Genomic DNA, 20,169 nt, shown 5'->3' with positions numbered 1-20,169 from the left:
CCACCACCACCACCACCACCACCACCACCACCACTACTACTACCATCGTCATCACCCCCATATCCGTCTCACCGCACCGCACATGACACCGCATCGCACCGCACCGCACCACCCACGACAATTCGAAACTTCGCGAAAAGGTTATGTCGCCCCTTCCCGCCGTCACTGATCTTTACGCGTACAGGAAATGCGACCTCTCTAATCGACACGCTGCACGGACTTTACGAACTTCATGAAACGAAAGAAGATACTGTTAGAAAATGAATGCATTTTTTCTCTCGTAGGTTAATAGAAATGTAACCGGTCGTTTAATCGCGTTAATAATTGATATCAACATAGTATATTATCGATAAAATTTAGTACCATTACTTACGACATGAGATCTTGCGTATGATCGTTTAATAATAATACGTCAAATCGTATTTGTTTCATCACGTTGGATATCTTGGAGGCAAATGATCGTTCCCTGACCCTTTTTTGAAAGAAACGTATGTAGCGACGGCAGATGCGGTACGAACGGTATTTATTCTCATGAAATACACGAACGAAGAATTTAATGAACCTGTTCGGTTGGACGACGCCCTCGAAGGAATACCGTTCCTCGTTGACGAAGGCTGCAGTTGTCAAGGTGGTTGTTCCTTTAATGTCAACCACCCTTCACTCTTGTACTTCTTTTTTTTTCTTCTTCAACAATGACGACAATTGCAGAACACGTTAAGGAACTACGTAAAACACTACACTGATTCGCACGATGCGATAGGTGGAATCCTGGGAGAAATGCCGCTGCTTTGTTAGTTGCAAGCTCATCGACCGTCCTTGTGCACTATTATAACCACCTTCGATCCTCTCGTACACCTCTAACCGCTTGAAAAATGATAAGATTTATATAATTCTTGGAATGGAGGAACACGTTTACGCAAATCAATTCTCTTACTTGACTATTCTCATACGATAGACCGAGAACACCGGTCGTACGACGTTATTTCGCCGATCGATTAAAGCACTTGCATCCGATTTTTCCGCGTCAACGACATCGGCATATTCGGTACTCTCTTTCTTCCTCCCGCCCATCATCCTTCCCACCGAGTAATCTATCCCCACTCCTACCACCCGGTTTACTCACACGCACGGTCTCTCCCACCTGCTCCGCAACGAACTAGGAGGATGCGCACGCACATTAGTCGTCGCGACTCGTTACGACGAGCGCGTGTGATTCTTGATTAGAGGTTATTTTGCGTTCGACGGGCGAATCGATCGTATCGGAGGAACATGGGATTTAAATTCGTAATAAATAAGAAAGGATAAGAAGGTTCTCACTCTTTTAGACTCGATTTAGACTACTACTAACGTTTCTTTCTTACGTAGTAATAGCAGATACGTGCGTTAATACGTGCGCGTTACGTACACTTTACACCGAAGAGGAATCGCAGAAAATCAATAGGACGTCGCTTCATCGCGTACAACGCTCTTTGAACGTCGAATACGCATAATATTCGATAATAAAAATATAAATATTCTTTCTTATACAACTTTCTTATTTTCTACAAATATATACAGACATTTTATTTATTTATTATTACTCGATATCACAGATGTATTACGTAGAAAACTAAGCTGACAAACGTTCGTTGATTAGAAAGGAAAAAAAATTAAGGACAAATCTCGTTTATTTAGGTTTCTTTGAGTACTGGATTTTTCTTTATGATGTCACTGCCCTCGTTTTCGATCGTATCATAAGTCCACTTGCGATTGATCCTAAAGAAGCGATGTTTCTTTCTTTTTTTTTTGTGTGTAGAAATAATTGATATTTACTAACTTACGTAAACCATGACGTAAAAAAGTCACCTGCACTCGTGGCCACACTTTGAAGAGGAACATTTAGGACATGGAAAGTGACATCCCGCACATTCCAAACTTAAACAATCGCATAAATCGTCTCCAGTTATAACCCAAATACCTTCATCATTGTACAAGGTGTGACGTTTACTTCCTTGATACAAACGACGGTGTAATTTACGTTTTTCTCTTTCGCTACGTTCAGGATCAAAATTTCGAAGAAATTTTTTGGTTATGTTGTCCACTGCTCTTTGTCTCGAACCTCGACCACCTCTCTACATTTCCATAACGTATAAAACAACACATTAATCTTTTGCGTAATATTTTTTAATAGTTATAGCATAATAAATATTCATCCACTCGCGTTTTAAGAAAATATGCAAATTAATATTTACAGATCGTGATGGCATTTCCACATTGTTTACTTGTTGCGTCGTAGCTTCTCTGGAAGACGAGTTCGTTTCCATGTTCGTTTTCAATATTTTTTCGTCAGACATAATCTATTGTCACCGAATTATAAACTATATGTAAAAAGTAATATAATATCGCACATGACAATATTAAAAAAATTCTGTTATTTAGATAAATGAACACTGTTATTGCACTTTGTACAATATTGCGACAATACAATGGACTACGATAAACAAACTATTCGTGTTAACGCGATAAAATAACCTATATTTTGAAAAACTCTAGTAGATCTGTAACAAAATACATGGCATATATTTTACAAATGAGTTCTTTTTACATACGCCACTACATCGATAATCGTAATATGTAAATTTCTAATTATACAACACTCGATGATAAAAATTGTTTTCTCTTATGTCTTACAATTGATATCAATAATTTTTTTGTTTTATTCGTGAGCTAATTGGTTGACTCATTTCGGTTCGATTCGATTCTACTCGACTCGAATCGATTTTGCAATGCTCGACTTACTTCGATTCGGTTCATTCGTGTTGTTTGGCATAACCTATCTATAAGGTATACAAAAAGGCATGGTTATTTATTATAGATGAAAGATTAGTAATTTATATATAATGGCTCACAAGACAAAGGAGAAAGTAAAAATATATAAGAAAAAACGACAAATTCCTGAAAGTAGAATTATTGAAGATCTACAATCAAAATACAATGATGTAAGTCTGATATTCGATTTAACTATTATTAACCTCATTCGATTATAAAATTATGTTTCTTTTTAGATTGATGAAACTAAAATAAAAAAATTTATTGATATGCCATTATCAAATAAAACATTGAAGGGATTGAAAGAAAATAATTATATTGAATTAACAGATATTCAAAGACAAAGTATTGGATTAGCTTTAAAGGGTAATGATATATTAGGCGCAGCAAAAACTGGTAGTGGAAAAACATTAGCATTTCTTGTACCGGTAAAAATTTGATCTTAGACATTGCCATATCAAATTATATATATATATATATTGTTTATTATATCTATTGTATTGTATATTTTTATAGGTATTAGAAATTTTATATTGTAAGCAATGGACAAGATACGATGGTGTTGGTGCACTTATTATTACACCTACAAGAGAACTCGCTTATCAAATATATGAAACTTTACGTAAGGTTGGTTTATACCATGATATTTCAGCAGGTCTGATTATCGGGGGAAAAGATTTGAAATTTGAAAAGAAACGTATGGATCAATGTAATATTGTTATATGTACACCGGGTCGTTTGCTTCAACATATGGATGAAAATCCTCTCTTTGACTGTGTCAATATGCAGGTATATATTTTATTAATTTATATAGATATATGAGAATATTCAAAGTTATATTTATCATTTATAGATATTAATTCTCGATGAGGCTGATCGTTGTTTAGATATGGGTTTTGAAAGAACTATGAATTCTATAATTGAAAATCTACCACCTAAGCGACAGACACTTTTATTCTCAGCAACACAGACTAAGTACTCATATTTATTTTTTGTTATATCAGTTCAAATATTTTCTAAATTCAATAATATTTTTATATCTCATATACTTGATGTTCTTTATTAGATCAGTTAGAGATTTAGCTAGGCTAAGTCTAAAGGATCCTATGTATGTATCCGTGCATGAACATGCTGAACATACTACTCCTGAAGGACTTCAACAGTCTTACATTGTTTGCTCTTTAGAAGATAAAATAGCAATGTTATGGTCTTTCTTGCGGAGTCATTTGAAACAAAAAATAATCGTGTTCTTTTCTAGTTGCAAACAGGTATTTCAAATATTATTTATTCATTTTGTTATTTATTAAGTACTTTGTTAACTATAATTGAAACGATTATTATAAAGGTCAAATATGTTTATGAAGCATTTTGTCGTTTACGACCAGGAATAAGTTTATTAGCTCTGTATGGTACACTTCATCAGCTTCGAAGAATGGATATTTACGAATCGTTTTGTAAAAAACATTATGCTGTATTATTTGCTACAGATATCGCTGCACGAGGATTGGGTAATCGATTATTTCAATAATTGTTTCTTTTGTAAAGAAATTGCGATTAACTAATATAATTTCAGATTTTCCTGCTGTAAATTGGGTAGTCCAAATGGACTGTCCTGAAGATGTAAATGCATATATTCATAGGGCAGGTAGAACAGCTAGATTTCAAGCAGGTGGAGAATCTTTATTAGTTTTACTACCATCTGAATTAGAAATGGTTCAACAGCTTCAGGAACGTAAAATACCAATAAATATGATAAAGTAAGATTATAAGAGTAGTATACATTCACGTTATGATAGACATACGTATCGATTATTAATTATTTATTCCGTGTTTAGAATTAATCCAAATAAATTACATTCGCCACATCGCAAACTTGAAGCATTATTGGCTCGAGATGTTTCTTTAAAAGGAAGTGCTCAAAGAGCTTTTGTAGCATATATTAAATCAGTTTTCTTAATGAAAGACAAACAAGTATTTAATGTAAAAGCTTTAAACACCGATGAATATGCAAGGTAATAGCAGTATTTAATATCTAGATAATGTTTAAAAGAAAATTTAATTTATTAATTTTATGTGTGTTCTTTTTTCTAGATCATTAGGTTTAGCTATTCCACCAAGAATACGATTTTTACAAAAAACGCAAAATAATACTTCTAATATACAAAAAGAAATAAATAAGGAGAATAAAAAAAGTGATAATTTGGACATGTGTAATAATAGTGAAACAAATAGATATACTTCTAACGAATCTGATAACGAAGATGACAATGCGATGAATCGCATATCGCATGCTCGGAAACATGATAATATTAGCTTTATGGATGGTAAATCAAAATAATGAAAATACATAATTTTATTACAATTGTTTTTACTATTTTTTATTACACAGATGATAGCGACGACGATTTATTGACCGTGAAGAGGAGAAATATAGATATTGATGATATGTCCGATGCCACCGAAAACATAAAAGATGATAAGAGTAATAAGAAAAAAGTTATTACAAAAGTTGCAATTGCAAAAAAAATACTTAAGAAAAAAATAATCCCCAATAGTAAAAAAACTTTTGGCGATGATGGAAAGGTAGTGATTTATCTTGTATGTTACAATCATCTTGTACGTATATTATAAATTCTTTTTTTATTTGTTTTAATTAAAAAATTTAGGAAGTGATAGATCCAATGAAAAGCAAAGTATCCGAATTTGCCAAGAAATATGAAAATGAAATTGATTCTGGTATTAACATTGAAGTAGCAAAACAAGTCTTACGTGAAGAAGACCAATTTGATAAACAGAGGTTTAGAGAAAAAATCAAAGAAAAACATCGCGAAGAAAAGCTTAAACTTAAAGCTAATAAAAAGGCAAAGAATAAAGATAAGAGTGATGATGAGGAATCACAGGAAGCAAATAGCGATGTAAGTGAAAGTGAATTTAGCGAACCAGACCTTTCATGGCTGCCAGATCCAGATAAAATATATGGAGAAGAAAAAACAGACTTTAATGAAAATTCTCCAGATAATTTTGAAAGTAAAGAAAATAGCATGATTCACAGGTAAATTGATATTTATATTAATATTTATTGTAATATATCTAAGTGAGCAGAATTATATAAATGAAATGTTATGATTGCAGTCTTCCCAAAAGAAAACTAATAGTACAAAAAGATAAAAAGGTTAAAAAGAAACGAAAAATAATCAATGAAGTTATAAATTCCGGCCTAAAAACAGATGAAGAATTAGCTTTACAACTTTTGCAACAGTGAACTGAATTTAAATTTTTATATGTATTTACAATGCAAAGAATTGTAAAAAAATCATGTTATAAAAAATATTTTTAATTCTTTTTCCTTATTTATATAGTTTATATAGAGTGAATTACAGGATTATAGAAATTACACATTGTATAGGTACATGTGATGTATATAACATTAATATTTCATTGATCACTTACATGTTTCATAGACTCAACAAGATTATTTACAAAATATATTTTACATGACTTTAGTTACAAAGTAAACCGTATTACTTAATGGTACGTTGTATCATTTAAGACGGTAATGAAATATACGAATTATTCACAATATTGACTTACAGTCATATTCTATAAACAGAATTAACTGTCTAGTATTTGGGTAATTTATTTCATTATATTAAAACTTATTATACAAAACTGTTCAGACACAAGCAAGATGTCATTAGAATTAAAACTGTATCCTTGTGCTTTAGAAGCTTATTTGTTCTTTCATTTTATACAAAGAATCTACAGGTAATACTTATTCAATTATTTTTAGAATTACTTAATCTGATGCTATTTTAATATGTTTCATGATAGTGTCGACGACTTCCCTACTTGTAGCTTGACCACCAAGATCACGTGTTTGTACTCCTTGATTAATAGTTTTATTTATTGCATTTTGAATTAAGATGGCATGATCTTTATGTCCTAAATGACGCAACATATCGACTCCTGCATTTAACATAGCAATAGGATTTGCAATATTCTTTCCAGCAATGCTCGTGCCAGTATTACGAGTACCTGGTTCAAAGATTGTATAATGATCACCATAATTTTTTCCAGCTAATAATCCTGCTCCACCTAATAGACCACAAACTACATTGGAAACAATAGCTCCATATAAATTTGTAGTAAGTACAACATCAAATTGATGTGGATTAGAAACCAATTGCATACAAGTATTATCAATGATCATGTCATTATGAACTATATCTGGATAATCTTTAGCAACATCTCGTGATATTTCTAAAAACAATCCATCAGAGAGCTTCATTATGTTAGCTTTATGAACTGTAGTAACCTTTTTTCTTCCATTTCGTTTAGCATATTCGAATGCATAACGTGCTACTCGTTCAGAATTAGAACTAGTAATAACTTTCATGCTTTCAACAACTCCATTTACACTTTCATGCTCTAACATAGCATATTCTCCTTCTGTATTTTGTCTAACAATAACAATATCAATGTTTTTTTGCCGTGAGTTAACACCCGGATAAGAAACACAATGTAAAACATTTACATAAAGATCTAATTCATTACGGAGGGCAACATTACGAGAAAGTACATCAGCTTCAGTACTATGAGTTTCTATGTTCCCTTTCAATGCTACACCATTTCTACGAATTGACGTGATTGCATAATCTAAATCATCATTATTATCAGCATTAGGATCGATATCAATATCTTCAAAGTCTACAGGTACACCTGCATACCTAAAAACCTAAAACAAAATTGATTCAACTGAAATGGATAATAAGAACTATGATATGTAACGTAAAGCTCATAAATTCATTTGCATCATTATTTTCAGTAGCTCAATTTATAATTAACTAAAATAATTACTAACTTACCTCTTTCACGTATCCCATTAACTCGGGTCCAATACCAGCTCCAGGTAAAAGAGTAACTGTGTGTCGTCCACCATAATGAGCTTTTGGTATTGGCATGGTTTTTTTTATTGTAGGAGTTTTATGTTGGATTTCAAATGCGGATTGGGAGGCACAACGGTGTATCTGATGTATCACTGTTTTTGATTGCAAATATCTAAGAACCGAACGAGCAGCCATTTCGAATTTTTTATCTATTCAATAATAAACAAAATGTTATTCAAATTTCAGATCCTTCGACGCAGAAAAATAATACTAATATAATTGAAGTATTACTTAATACTTACTGTATTTTGCAATTCTATTTTCAAAGTGCTCCAAAGAACCTTCAGCTATAGAAACAAGAATCGTTTGTGGAGTGGGGATTAACGTTAGGTCTGCTTCAGATTTATAATGGAAGATTCTAGCGATGTGATTGGTTAAGGAGAAGTTCCAGAAGAAAGAAAGTAATAATAATATTTATACGTCGCGTAAAAACTGTTTTGATAAACTTACCTCGAAGTTAAATAAAAACATAAATTTGGTTTTATGAAATTACGAACCATCACAAGTATAAATAAACATTGACATTAGTATCATGACTCAGTCTTCCGTGGTACGTTCGAAAGTAAGTATCGTCGCTCTTTTAGATAATCACTCGCAATTAATTCTTTACTTAATTATACTATATAACATTTGTTTTAATTATTACTTTTCATTAACAAACGTAACGTATCAATTATCGACATATTACATAATTTTTAATTTACGCGTATATATCGCGGTTGAGTTACTATCCAATCAAATTGATCCTACTATGATAGTTTTATTTGCGCGCCAATCAGATAAACCATCGTGCTACAAGAGGATTATTCTATGTAATTTCAAAGCATTCGTTCTTTTCTTACTACATATTATTAATTTTTCAACGTTCAAATTATAGTACGCGTATTAGTATTAATGATGGTAACACTTTTTTCACTTTTCGTCTCGTAATTTTTTCAATTTGTGACTGAAGCATTCGTTGTATTTAACTATTTATATATTTACTTATTACTTTACTTTATCTCAAAAAGATAATAATTGAATAATAATCCATGCAGGTTAAAAGTTACGCGACAAATTATTTTTTAATTATATATCAATAACATCTTGTGGATTCGATGTGCGTCTAACCAAACGTTCGTACAATAAATATAGTTTTTCTTGCTTTGAGATATAAACACGTGTGTGTATATGTGTATATATATATATATATATACATCCAAGTTTAACACAATATAAACATTCTATTGAATATCTGATAAAAATTAAACATTCGCGCTAAAACCAAAGAGCTTGTCGCATAACACAATCCTTTTATAAGATAAGTCGATCAACTACAAAACTAGATTAGTTCATGGACTCCTCGATTAACGAAATACGTCAAACTGGGGTCAAGCTGTGGATGATAGTATGTTGTATAGAAAAGCTTATATAGTAGAGATTCTCGTTAAAGAATATTTGATGAAAAAATATTAATAATAAGGATACAAAATTAACAAGATGAGTCGTTCGAAGGATGACAAATATTTGTCAAGATCATCGAGACAATGTAACGTTGTATTGGTATAAAGTAAGACGAGGTGTCTGATAGGGTATGGTAAAGAGTTGAAAGGGGTGAACGAGTAGGAGAAGGAGGAGGAAGAGGAAGAGGAAGAAGAAGAAAAAGAAGAGGAGGAGCAGCAGCAGGAGAAGAAAAAGGAGGGGGAAAGGAAAAGGAGGAGGAGCTTATCTACAGTGCAGATCGCGAGGGCGCGGGGCCGCGACCCTGAGCCCGATACGCGCAATATTATCCTGGACAGCGAACCGGTAGTAGTAGTGTAGTGTGGTAAATGCAACCGAATGCGTCGGAGTATTTATCTACGAAAGTCTTATTCGTTTCGAATAAAAGTGAGATATCAGAATAGTTTAATACGGTGAGAGAGATATCATTAATGTGGTAAAAGGTCAAGAGTTCATGATCGGTTAAACGGAAAGGAACGATGATCTGGATCTTACGAAGAGTTTGATGATAAACCATCTTACTTCGTTTCTTCTTTGATATCTCTGGAGGAAGATCTCGAATATCAAATCGTTTTTGTGTATACAAATATATAGAAAATATTTTGATTAAGGTGTGTCGAAAGAAAGTGTTAGCAAATAGTAAAAGTGTATGCGACTGTGCGACGAGTGATAGTTTTTCCCTCCTCCCCACTCCTCCCCCCCCCTTTACTACATCTTAGAATTATCTTTTCGCCTCTTTTTTTCTATTTTGTGAAAGTGTTACTTGTGCGTAATCGTTTATCGGACGACTCAAAAATGCCGCTCTTTGGTAAGAAGGATTCTAATAAGAAAATGAAGAAAGATGGGAAAGACGATAAATCACCATCCGTCGAGGACAAATATATTTTGAAGGAATTGCTTGGAACGTGAGTCTTAGATATTGTTTTTATATGCGTAATGACACGTAATCTCTTCTTAGCTCCTATATAGATTGCGTAGAATATTTCTACCACATGGCTTGTTTCTATTTATCTTTATTTATCGGTTCAAACTGTGATTTGTTATTTATATATATATATTTTTTATCGATTACATACATAGAAATCGCTCGATAGCGTGCAATATCCCGTTTTATAAAATTATCTATAAATTTATTAATATTGCTTAACAATATTTTTTATTAAAATACAAATTGTATTTTAGATGTTTTATATCAAATTTTATATATCTACTTTTAGACAAGTTTTCTACATATGTATGTTTCAAAATTTTGATAAGATTGAAAGGATATTTCTATAAATAATTCGGTTTATTATTTGATAAAAGTTATATATAAATTATAGAAACTATTAATGTATGATAATACTTGTTGGGTTTAATCCATATTGAATTTATATATATATATATATATATATATATATATATATATATATATATATATATATATATAGAATTTTTTATATCATTCTAGGTTATATATTAAGCTTGAAAATATTCCTTACATCTTGTATATTAAATCTTGTATATCATATTTCATATATTATGAACATACAAGTAATTATATTAATATATACATTAATATAATATATACATTATAAGCTTTTTTTATACAGGGGTGCTTTTTCCGAAGTAAGATTAGCAGAAAGTAAAGAAAAGCCTGGTCAAATGTTCGCTGTCAAGATTATTGATAAAAAGGCATTGAAAGGAAAAGAAGATTCTTTAGAAAATGAAATCAAAGTATTAAGGAGGTAAGAAACAATCTATTTTGTTAATATTGATTACAATTATTTGATGTATGCACCTTCAAATGCTGACAGGTGGTTGATTAATTATCAGCTTTATGATCGCTCGATTCAACGTTAGTACTTTTTTGCATGTAGTTTATGCTTTTTATATAGAATATTCATTTCCCTGCTTGCATATCTTACTTTTTCTTTTTTTTTTTTTCTTGTACATTATCAGGTTTTTAGAAATAATCGATATATATAGTTTGGGGATCATATTAAAATACCATTGGAATGCGACTTATTAAAAGTTTGTCACGTTTTTGCAAATTATTCAGTTTTTCATTTCATTACAAGTTTATACACAAACATACACATATACACACATATTATTTTGTAGTAAATAATATAATTATTAAGATATTTTTTTTGTAGCTTCATGTACAGATTATTAAACTTGTAAAAATGATGATAAATCTTCTTCTATGTTGTAACATAATTATATTTGACATGATACATATTGTGACATTTAAATGAACTTTAATAATTATTAACTATTTTTTTCTTTTTTATTATATACAAAATTCTTATTATATATAAAATATATGATATTTTAATGAAATAAAAAATGATCAAATCGATTTTTTATTAGATTATTTATTATTAAATTATTTATTTGGTTGGCAATCTTCTTCATTATACTAGCACAGTTTATTAACAGAATATAGAATGAATTAATAGCTTGATTTGACATAAAATTAGTAGAGCAAAATAGCTTTAATTTAGAAATAGATCAAATAGAAGAAATATATATTTATCTCTTATTATTTTCATTATTGAATCTATCAATATAATTATATTCATATGTTATAGTACATTCTCTGTATATTCACAATTTATAGATAGAAAATGCAAGTTACCAATTACAATCTCACATTTTTAAGCACTACATTTTTGTGATAATACAGAGTAGTTTATTTTGATAATGATATCAATATTAATTTTAATAAAAAATAGAATAAGCAAATAGACTTTCAGAATAAACAGATACACTTTTAAAGAAAGTCATATAGAAATGATATTTAATTAAATTCTCAATTAGTTTTTTATTGAAATGAATAGTTACAAAATTGGTGAAATAGTTCCAATTACATGAACTACCCTGTATAAATCCAAGTTGATATCTTATATGTCATCACATTATATGCTGGATCATATGAGACTTTCTTTTCTACTAACAGTAAGTAATATACATCATACATGTATAACCGAAATCAATTTTGATGCAAAATATAGTTTTTTATATTTTTTAAATATATAATTTTTCTATAAAGTTTACATAAAATATAATTCTTTTCTACAATGCATTTGATTATCTGACTACATTCTGCTTGGATAAAAGGATCTCTGCACAAAGTAAACTCAAGAAAAGTCTGGAAAAAGAAAGTTTGAGCAAGCTATCAGTTACTTTCAACATACATCATGTAATTTTGTGTGATATTGTTATACTTCGTAGGTTCAGTGAAAGAGTGACACCACAGAGTGGTGATGGACTCCTGAAGTCGGATAGTAGTGGCGAAACAGGATGGTAAGTGTGGGCCCTCTATTTGGGCACCAACTGCCTATGTGACTCAATTCCTGTATCATTCAACAATATCATACATTACTATAATTCAATTTACATCTTGCTCACATAAATTTATATATATGAAAAAAAAAAAAATAAAAGAAAAAACTGAGCACAATTTTCTTAATTAACATATTGCACATTAAAGAATTACAAGAAAGAAGCCAAATCTTAATTTTATATAATTACAATTATATGCTAGTAAAATGTTTCATTGATTAGTTATAGACCTAAAAAATTGTATTTATATTTTTTTATTCTAATCACTTTGTTTTGTTTCATATCTTTCCTTATTACTTTTCTTTTTCTTAGTTTTTTAACTATTTTTTCTTTATCTTGGTCTATTTTTTATATTATAAATTCTTTATTTAAATTTTTTTCCTTATCTCCATTTAGATTGAATAATCTCTTTTTTACTTTATTAAAAAAAATATATATATATTTTTTTTCTTTTTTTTTTTATAACCTTTCCACGGTTCTCATTTATCTATTATTATGAACTTAACCTTTACACACTTTTCCAATTTAATTACTATTATATATGTATAGATGTTATAAAATATATTTTATATTCTCAGTGTATTAAAAACAATATAATTTCCGTTATTATTAGTATTTTTTGAAATACTTTTGTAGATGTTGTAAATATTAAATATTATTATATACTTTAATGTTTTTACATAAAAGACATTAGAAGTATTGACTTATATTTGAACCAAATGGTTTAATTTATAAAATAGTTATACATCTACTTTTTAAATTTGAAACTTCCAGGAAATTTGTGTTCAGACAACGAAAAAACTTATGTCTATATTTTATCATTGACATTATAATCATTATAATTGAAGTTTATTTTTTTTCCATTCTTAATTAATTTCATATATAGTACATGTAATAAAGATGTAATGTTAATGTTGTGTACATAGTATTATTAGTAAAAGAGTAAGTATATGTACTTAATGAATTATATTTTAAATATTTTAAATATTTTAAATATTTTAAATATTTATGATAAAAATGTTATTTTAATATATCCATAATTGTTGTAAATGTTGTTAGTGCTTTTTTCCTTTTTATATGCTAAAATTGTTTGCTGTATTTTATGGCCTTATTTATTTTATAGGACCCCATACGTGTATATATATATGTGTGTGTATGTGTGGATATATATATATACACACAAAGTTTTCTGCTTTGCTAACATCAGTAGTTTTTGTCAAAATGCTCATATACAATTTTGGGAGAGTAATACTTACAGCTCTAATACAGCATGTGATGTGATGGACAATATTTATATCTATTTTATTAAAAATACAATATATTATAGCCAGGTCGTTATTATCAAGTATTATAGTCAGGAATTAATATATCCATTAGTATTCTATATTTTTAATTCAATAATAAATTCCAGAAGAATTGAGATTTGCAAAAAGTTTTTATTATCTTAATATACGAACTATCATAAAAATAATAAAAATACGTAGTACTCTTGAAATCTTATAATCAATATAAAAAGAAGCAAAAGAAAAATCCACTATATTTAAAAGAAATATTTAAAATGTATAAAAGATAGTTTCTAATAAGAAGGTATAAAATAAAATTAAATATGGTTGTTACAGGTTAACACATCCTAATATAGTACAGCTATTGGAGACTTATGAAGACAAGCTTAAAGTGTACTTAGTTATGGAGTTGTAAGTTATATATTAAATTTTTAAACATTGATATAATGATTAAGTTAACTATTGATAATATATTAATTATATTTATTTTGTGTTACAGGGTCACTGGCGGCGAGCTTTTTGACAGAATAGTTGAGAAAGGTTCCTATACAGAAAAAGATGCCTCAGGTTTAATAAGACAAGTCTTAGAAGCAGTTGATTATATGCATGAACAAGGTGTTGTTCACAGAGATCTTAAACCAGAGAATCTCTTATATTATAGTCCAGATGAAGATAGTAAGATTATGATTAGTGATTTTGGTTTATCAAAAATGGAAGATTCAGGAATAATGGCTACTGCCTGTGGTACACCAGGATATGTTGGTATGCAAATAAAATAATTTTCTTTTTATATATATATTTTTATATTTTATACAAATTTACTATTAAGATAATTATTTATAGCTCCTGAAGTACTTGCTCAGAAGCCATATGGTAAAGCAGTTGATGTTTGGAGTATAGGTGTTATCTCTTATATTCTTTTATGCGGATACCCTCCATTTTATGATGAAAATGATGCCAACCTCTTTGCACAGATTTTAAAAGGTAATAAAAATGGATGTATACATATACATATTGCTTTAGACAACGAAGAAGAGACAATGTCGTCAGATATTCAGATTAATTGTAACACTTAGGACTGACAAGCACATGAAGTAATACATTAATTTGAAATTTTCATTTTTAAGGTACTATTCTAGTTTTCGTATGCAGCTTTAATACATACTAGCGTAGTAAGTAATGAAATTTCTGTGTGCGTCTGAGTCCTTGTATTTGATTGTTAATTATTATTCCTTTGGTGACAAATGCTCATTATCTGCAAATGTTTTCACAATGAACTAGAATTTTATTGATAAATTCTATTATATTTAAAATCATGTAGCAAATACTATACAATATATGCGTGTATGATGAGAATATCACAATATACACGTGTGCATCTATAGTACTGTGCTTGTTCATATTATAAATATTTCATGTTAGGATGATATATCTCCAAGGGATTATTTTTTACATAGTAGCATTTTTTAATTAATTGAAATAAATTAAAAAATGAAATTATAAATAACTAGGAATCGTACGGACACTAATTATGAGGAAATCAAGATAAACAGTTTTTTATCTTTCTTCTTTTCAAACTTATCTTTTGTCTTTGTTTTCCCATACAAATTATACATTTGCTCTACTTATACTGTCACAAAATCGTCTACTCTATAGCAAGGAGCTAACCAGACTGTTATAGGTGAATTTGAATTTGATTCACCATACTGGGACGATATCAGTGATTCAGCTAAGGATTTCATACACAAGTTGATGTGCGTCAATGTTGAACAACGCTATACATGCAAACAGGCCCTAGCACATCCTTGGTAAGAATATATATTAATATATATTAATAACTTTCTGTTTAAGATACAACTTACAAAATAGAGTAAATTTTTATACTAACTAAAATAATAAAAAAATAATAAATGTAACTTTTACAACAATTTTATATTTTCTATAATACAAGTTGTAATATAACTGTAGATACTATTTAAGAATATGTGAAATACATATTGACTTTATAAAGGAGAGTATTACAGGAATATTATTGATATCAAATAATATTTAATTAATATCAATTAAGTAAGTAATGAAATTCTATTCTCTGTGATAACTTATGATTAATAATTATTTAATAATAATGTCCTTAATAACTTTTTAGAATTTTAACATGCAAAAAATTTTAACATGAAGAAAAGAAAAAAATATTTTTTAAATGATAATAATCTCTAATTATTATATTATTAAGACATCTCAGATAAAAATAATAATTAAATACCCTTTTAAATAACATTATATTTTTATTAAGTTTTTGAATCATACATAATACATATATAATTTTATTTTATATATTATATATATTTATAATATATTTATAATTTAGGTATTTCATTTAATTTAACATATAATTCATTTTTCTAGGATTTCTGGAAACGCAGCTAGCAATAAAAATATCCATGGTACTGTATCTGAACAACTTAAAAAGAACTTTGCCAAATCGAAGTGGAAGGTTAGTATGGATGTATGATCAGCAAATTCCTGATTGTGCATATGTTTGCTCACCAGGCTCCGTAGGAAAGTCTCCCTCTTCTCTCATGGTTCCAGCAAGCGTATCATGCAACCACGGTCATACGTCAGATGCAGAGACTGGCACTCAACAGCGGCCAGCAGCAACAGGGCCCAGGATCAGGCCCTTGCAGCGGCAACCTCACGCCGTGTCCCGATCAATCGCAAACCAATCCCAGCAACCATCAGCACAGACCACTGGGACCTCCAAACAACCTCAATTGAAGGATATTCTTGAGCCATCATTGTCCACACCAAACTTGGTGGCTTTGCCAACCTCTCCCATTCCACTTACTCCTAGCTCTCCATTATACTTACGCAATAAACGCTTCAAATTATGGGGCAGTACACGCACTGCTCTCTCTACTCTTTTTCGAGTAAATGTCTCGTATCTTAGGAAGCAAAGGAAATATAAAAAAAGTTGAATCTCAATGCTAAACATTCTCTAGAAGTTAATGTCAATGAAATGTAACGCTTTGTAATCATTATTTACAAAGTGTGAAAGAGCTACATTACCTCAAGCTAAAATGCTTTATTACAATTTCCTATGACATAGTAAAATGCTGATTATGTATAATATACAAATTAATGGATTGCACGATGAATCACAGTTTTTTCAGATACTGTTTTTAGAACTTTTTCTTCATAAGTTCTCTCTTTTTTTTTTTTAGAACTGGAATCTCTTTTTTACTTGTTTTTGTTCGATTTTTTTTTTTTTTTTTTTTTTTTTTTTTTTATATTTTTATGTACATATTAAATGCTATTTGTGTTGAACATTATTAAATGATTTAAATGAAATTAACGAATTATCTCAAGAGATATATAAGAAGAAATTGTTTTCTATTTAAATTTTTATATAATTCAATATATTGATTTTATATCCCTAAAAAGTCTTATAATCTCTTAATGATCTGAACGGTATATGTATGATTTATGAAACCTTACCAGATTGAATTGATTAATCATAAAAATCGGGTGAACAGTACAACGACAAATTTTTAATCTTTTATAAAATCTGAGATTTATAATGGACATTTATTGTTCAAAACAATTCTGTGTAATATAAATATATTAAACACGTTTCAAAAACATTGTATTTAATATTATACAAATATAAGTGCATTTTATTATTTTATTTTAATATCGCGCTATAAACGATTAATTTATAGTAAACATTATTCGTTCATAAAGTATATATAAAATCTATTGTTCTATATCAACAATATTTGACATTTCTTACAGAATTGTACTTGAACAATGATAAAACATTGACAGGATGTTCTATCTCTTTCTTATTGTATATCTTTACATGTTCTAAAAAGAATGAAACACTTTATTTTCTAATCTTGTATATTTCAAGGCAATATGCATATAATTTTTTTATAATAATTGCTTACATGAAAAAGATTATTTTATATTATATATAAATTGTGTGTGATTGTCAAACAAACCCCGTGTGTGCACTTGACTTATTGCAAATTTGAATAGTTTGTAAAAGTGTACTTTTTTCCAATAGTTTGAAGTTTGAGAATAATTGTAGAGATGCATGTAAATCTCTTGCCAAGGTTGATCGATCGCATGCTGTGAAAAGTGCATTAAGTACATACGTTTAACGGAAGTACTTTTGAAATCGTGATAGACAAACAAATATCCTTTTAAAAAAAATCGCTAAGATTTTTGGAAAGAATTTTTCAGATATACGTACATAGTGATTATTTTTCAAGCTTTTGCGTGCATATGTTATATTTTACGGGAAATAAGGAACAATTAAGATTGTTTACATTAATTAATAGGTATATGAAATTGTTTTTTTTTTTGTTTTTCATACATGTTAAGTACATTATGTGGTGATACTAGTGTATTAGTTTAATGATACGAAGAAAATGTTATGTTAAGCAACAACAAAGACATTATCCGCGTTAAAAAAAAAGTGCACACAAACGCATGCATGTATGCATATGAGATTATTCTAATAATATTTTTAATCTATCTCACACTGTCTTACAAAAAAAATATGTAAATAAAATACATATAGACACACATATGCATGCATACTTTTCAATAATTTTAAGATACAAATATAAACAACATATGTGTATTATAATGTGAAATTTATTAATGCTAGATGTCTCATATATACATTATATTAAAAATTATAAAATAACTTTTCATTTTTGGAAAATTATTATGAAAAAGCATCTGAACTAAACTAAATTATCATAATAAATATTTTCATATTTGGATTTATTTATTTATCTTTACTTTGAGTATTTGGATAATATACTTTCTGATATATTTGTATGATATAATTTACATACAAAACTCTTGAAAATCATCTAATGAAAATGTATAAAATGTTACATAGCCCATGTAAATGTTGTAAAAATAACTTGTGTGTTTGTATTTGTATCTTATTAATAGATTATTTATAATTACCATATATACAATAATATCTAAGATTTCAGAATATAGATGTTTGCAATTTTATCTTCTCAAACAAATTGAAAAAATCACCTTTTTTATTTGGGATGGTTTAATTTTGCTCATGCAATCACATTTTTTCATAAATAATATCTGCAAAGTGCAATGTATGTGTGCCTCTTGTGATAATGATATTACCGTAACTTTTAAAGAACTTATTATCTGATTACAAAAAAATCAAAATTCATGTTTGAAACTATTAATCGTTTAAATAACATAAAAGAGATGCATATAAAAATTGTTGCGAAAAATACGTGTTATGTATGTGTATTTATATACATGCACATGCAGTATCAAAAAGAATGACTGAATTGAAGAGGTTATCTGCAAATAAAATACTTTGATATTAATCAAAACAAAAAATTATTGCTGTGCTATAGAATCAGGTGATGTTTCTTGTTCTATGAAAAAAACTTCAAGTTTATAAAAAGAATAATATTTTAAACAAATATAATACAACATATGGAAGTAATAAATTCAAATTACATAACGTTTAAGAACTTGTGTATTTCATTAATACCACGTGAATACAATTTTTAATTATTCTTAATGGAATTTGCCATCAATATGGCTGAGTATCGCTCTATAATAAAAACGAGCATTTTAGAAATAAATTTTTTTTCTTTATTAAGATCTATATATATATATAAACTATATCTATATATCACAATACGCATTATTAAAATGTATAAATATGATAACTGAAAAATACAATTATAAAACTGATATCAAATTGATTACATTGCCGAGAAAATATTTTAACCTTATCATTAATTATTATATCATATATTGATATATTTTATTACAAATATTATTTGTATCCTTATTTATAAATTTAACTCTCTTCAAATATTAAAATGTTTTCTATCTTATAGAATAATAATTCAGAATAATAATATATAATATAATTGTTTCGTTAAAAAAGAAAGTTCAAATTTTAACTTGTTAACTATCATAAATGTTGAACAAAAAATAAAGATATAAACAAAATTAATGAAACATATTGTAAGATTAAATAACATTTGAATAACTGTATATTATAAGTTGTATTGAAACTAATTATTATTACATAATATACACGCAACTAATTATTAAAACGTTATTAGAGTGAATACTATCAAATATTAAAAGTAATGTGTTTGATTGTTTTTATTACATAATTCTGTAGAGACAATTTGCTGAAAAACGATTGATATAAATAAAGGTAAAAAAAGATAACTTTGATTGTATGATTTGTATGGTATTACATTTGTATATAAAATACTATACTGTTTATATTGATTTACATTTTT

General features: G+C 28.4%; 4 protein-coding genes across 11 annotated transcripts; 2 read left to right on the top strand and 2 right to left on the bottom strand.

The window, feature by feature from the left end:
• Positions 1-1,190: 1,190 nt before the first annotated feature.
• Positions 1,191-6,388, top strand: LOC127069383 (probable ATP-dependent RNA helicase DDX10). Its single transcript, XM_051006348.1, has 13 exons — positions 1,191-1,309; positions 2,855-2,978; positions 3,045-3,236; positions 3,325-3,597; positions 3,662-3,783; positions 3,875-4,076; positions 4,154-4,316; positions 4,382-4,565; positions 4,644-4,820; positions 4,900-5,132; positions 5,198-5,391; positions 5,475-5,860; positions 5,941-6,388. Exons 2-13 carry the CDS (start codon positions 2,880-2,882, stop codon positions 6,068-6,070), a joined length of 2,355 nt encoding a protein of 784 aa, XP_050862305.1. The 5' UTR covers positions 1,191-1,309; positions 2,855-2,879; the 3' UTR covers positions 6,071-6,388.
• LOC127069403 (ARL14 effector protein) lies at positions 1,515-2,856 on the bottom strand. Of its 2 annotated transcripts, none has more exons than XM_051006388.1 (3): positions 2,232-2,856; positions 1,846-2,111; positions 1,515-1,776 (listed from the first exon to the last, which is right to left on the bottom strand). In XM_051006388.1, the coding sequence occupies exons 1-3, from the start codon at positions 2,331-2,333 to the stop codon at positions 1,671-1,673; spliced, it is 474 nt and encodes a 157-aa protein (XP_050862345.1). In that variant the 5' UTR covers positions 2,334-2,856; the 3' UTR covers positions 1,515-1,670. The 2 variants fall into 2 exon arrangements, with proteins under 2 accessions (XP_050862345.1, XP_050862346.1); XM_051006389.1 differs by having other exon boundaries at positions 1,515-1,755; positions 2,232-2,850.
• Positions 6,210-8,346, bottom strand: LOC127069392 (isocitrate dehydrogenase [NAD] subunit gamma, mitochondrial). Its single transcript, XM_051006366.1, has 4 exons — positions 8,205-8,346; positions 7,997-8,112; positions 7,674-7,903; positions 6,210-7,543 (listed from the first exon to the last, which is right to left on the bottom strand). Exons 1-4 carry the CDS (start codon positions 8,252-8,254, stop codon positions 6,605-6,607), a joined length of 1,335 nt encoding a protein of 444 aa, XP_050862323.1. The 5' UTR covers positions 8,255-8,346; the 3' UTR covers positions 6,210-6,604.
• A 342-nt stretch (positions 8,347-8,688) lies between these two features.
• LOC127069391 (calcium/calmodulin-dependent protein kinase type 1) lies at positions 8,689-19,614 on the top strand. Of its 7 annotated transcripts, none has more exons than XM_051006360.1 (9): positions 8,689-10,138; positions 10,826-10,960; positions 12,453-12,524; positions 14,183-14,257; positions 14,346-14,608; positions 14,690-14,830; positions 15,528-15,654; positions 16,253-16,290; positions 16,397-19,614. In XM_051006360.1, the coding sequence occupies exons 1-9, from the start codon at positions 10,029-10,031 to the stop codon at positions 16,819-16,821; spliced, it is 1,386 nt and encodes a 461-aa protein (XP_050862317.1). In that variant the 5' UTR covers positions 8,689-10,028; the 3' UTR covers positions 16,822-19,614. The 7 variants fall into 7 exon arrangements, 5 of the variants coding, with proteins under 5 accessions (XP_050862317.1, XP_050862321.1, XP_050862318.1 ...); XM_051006364.1 differs by having other exon boundaries at positions 8,693-10,138; positions 16,253-16,340; positions 16,397-16,540; XM_051006362.1 differs by having other exon boundaries at positions 8,703-10,138; positions 16,253-16,340; positions 16,436-16,835.
• Positions 19,615-20,169: the final 555 nt, after the last annotated feature.

Source organism: Vespula vulgaris, chromosome 15 (assembly GCF_905475345.1).
Source record: "Vespula vulgaris chromosome 15, iyVesVulg1.1, whole genome shotgun sequence".
Classification (NCBI taxonomy): domain Eukaryota; kingdom Metazoa; phylum Arthropoda; class Insecta; order Hymenoptera; family Vespidae; genus Vespula; species Vespula vulgaris.
The sequence above is the reverse complement of the archived record's forward strand: the minus strand, read 5'-3'. Positions and strand labels throughout refer to the sequence as shown.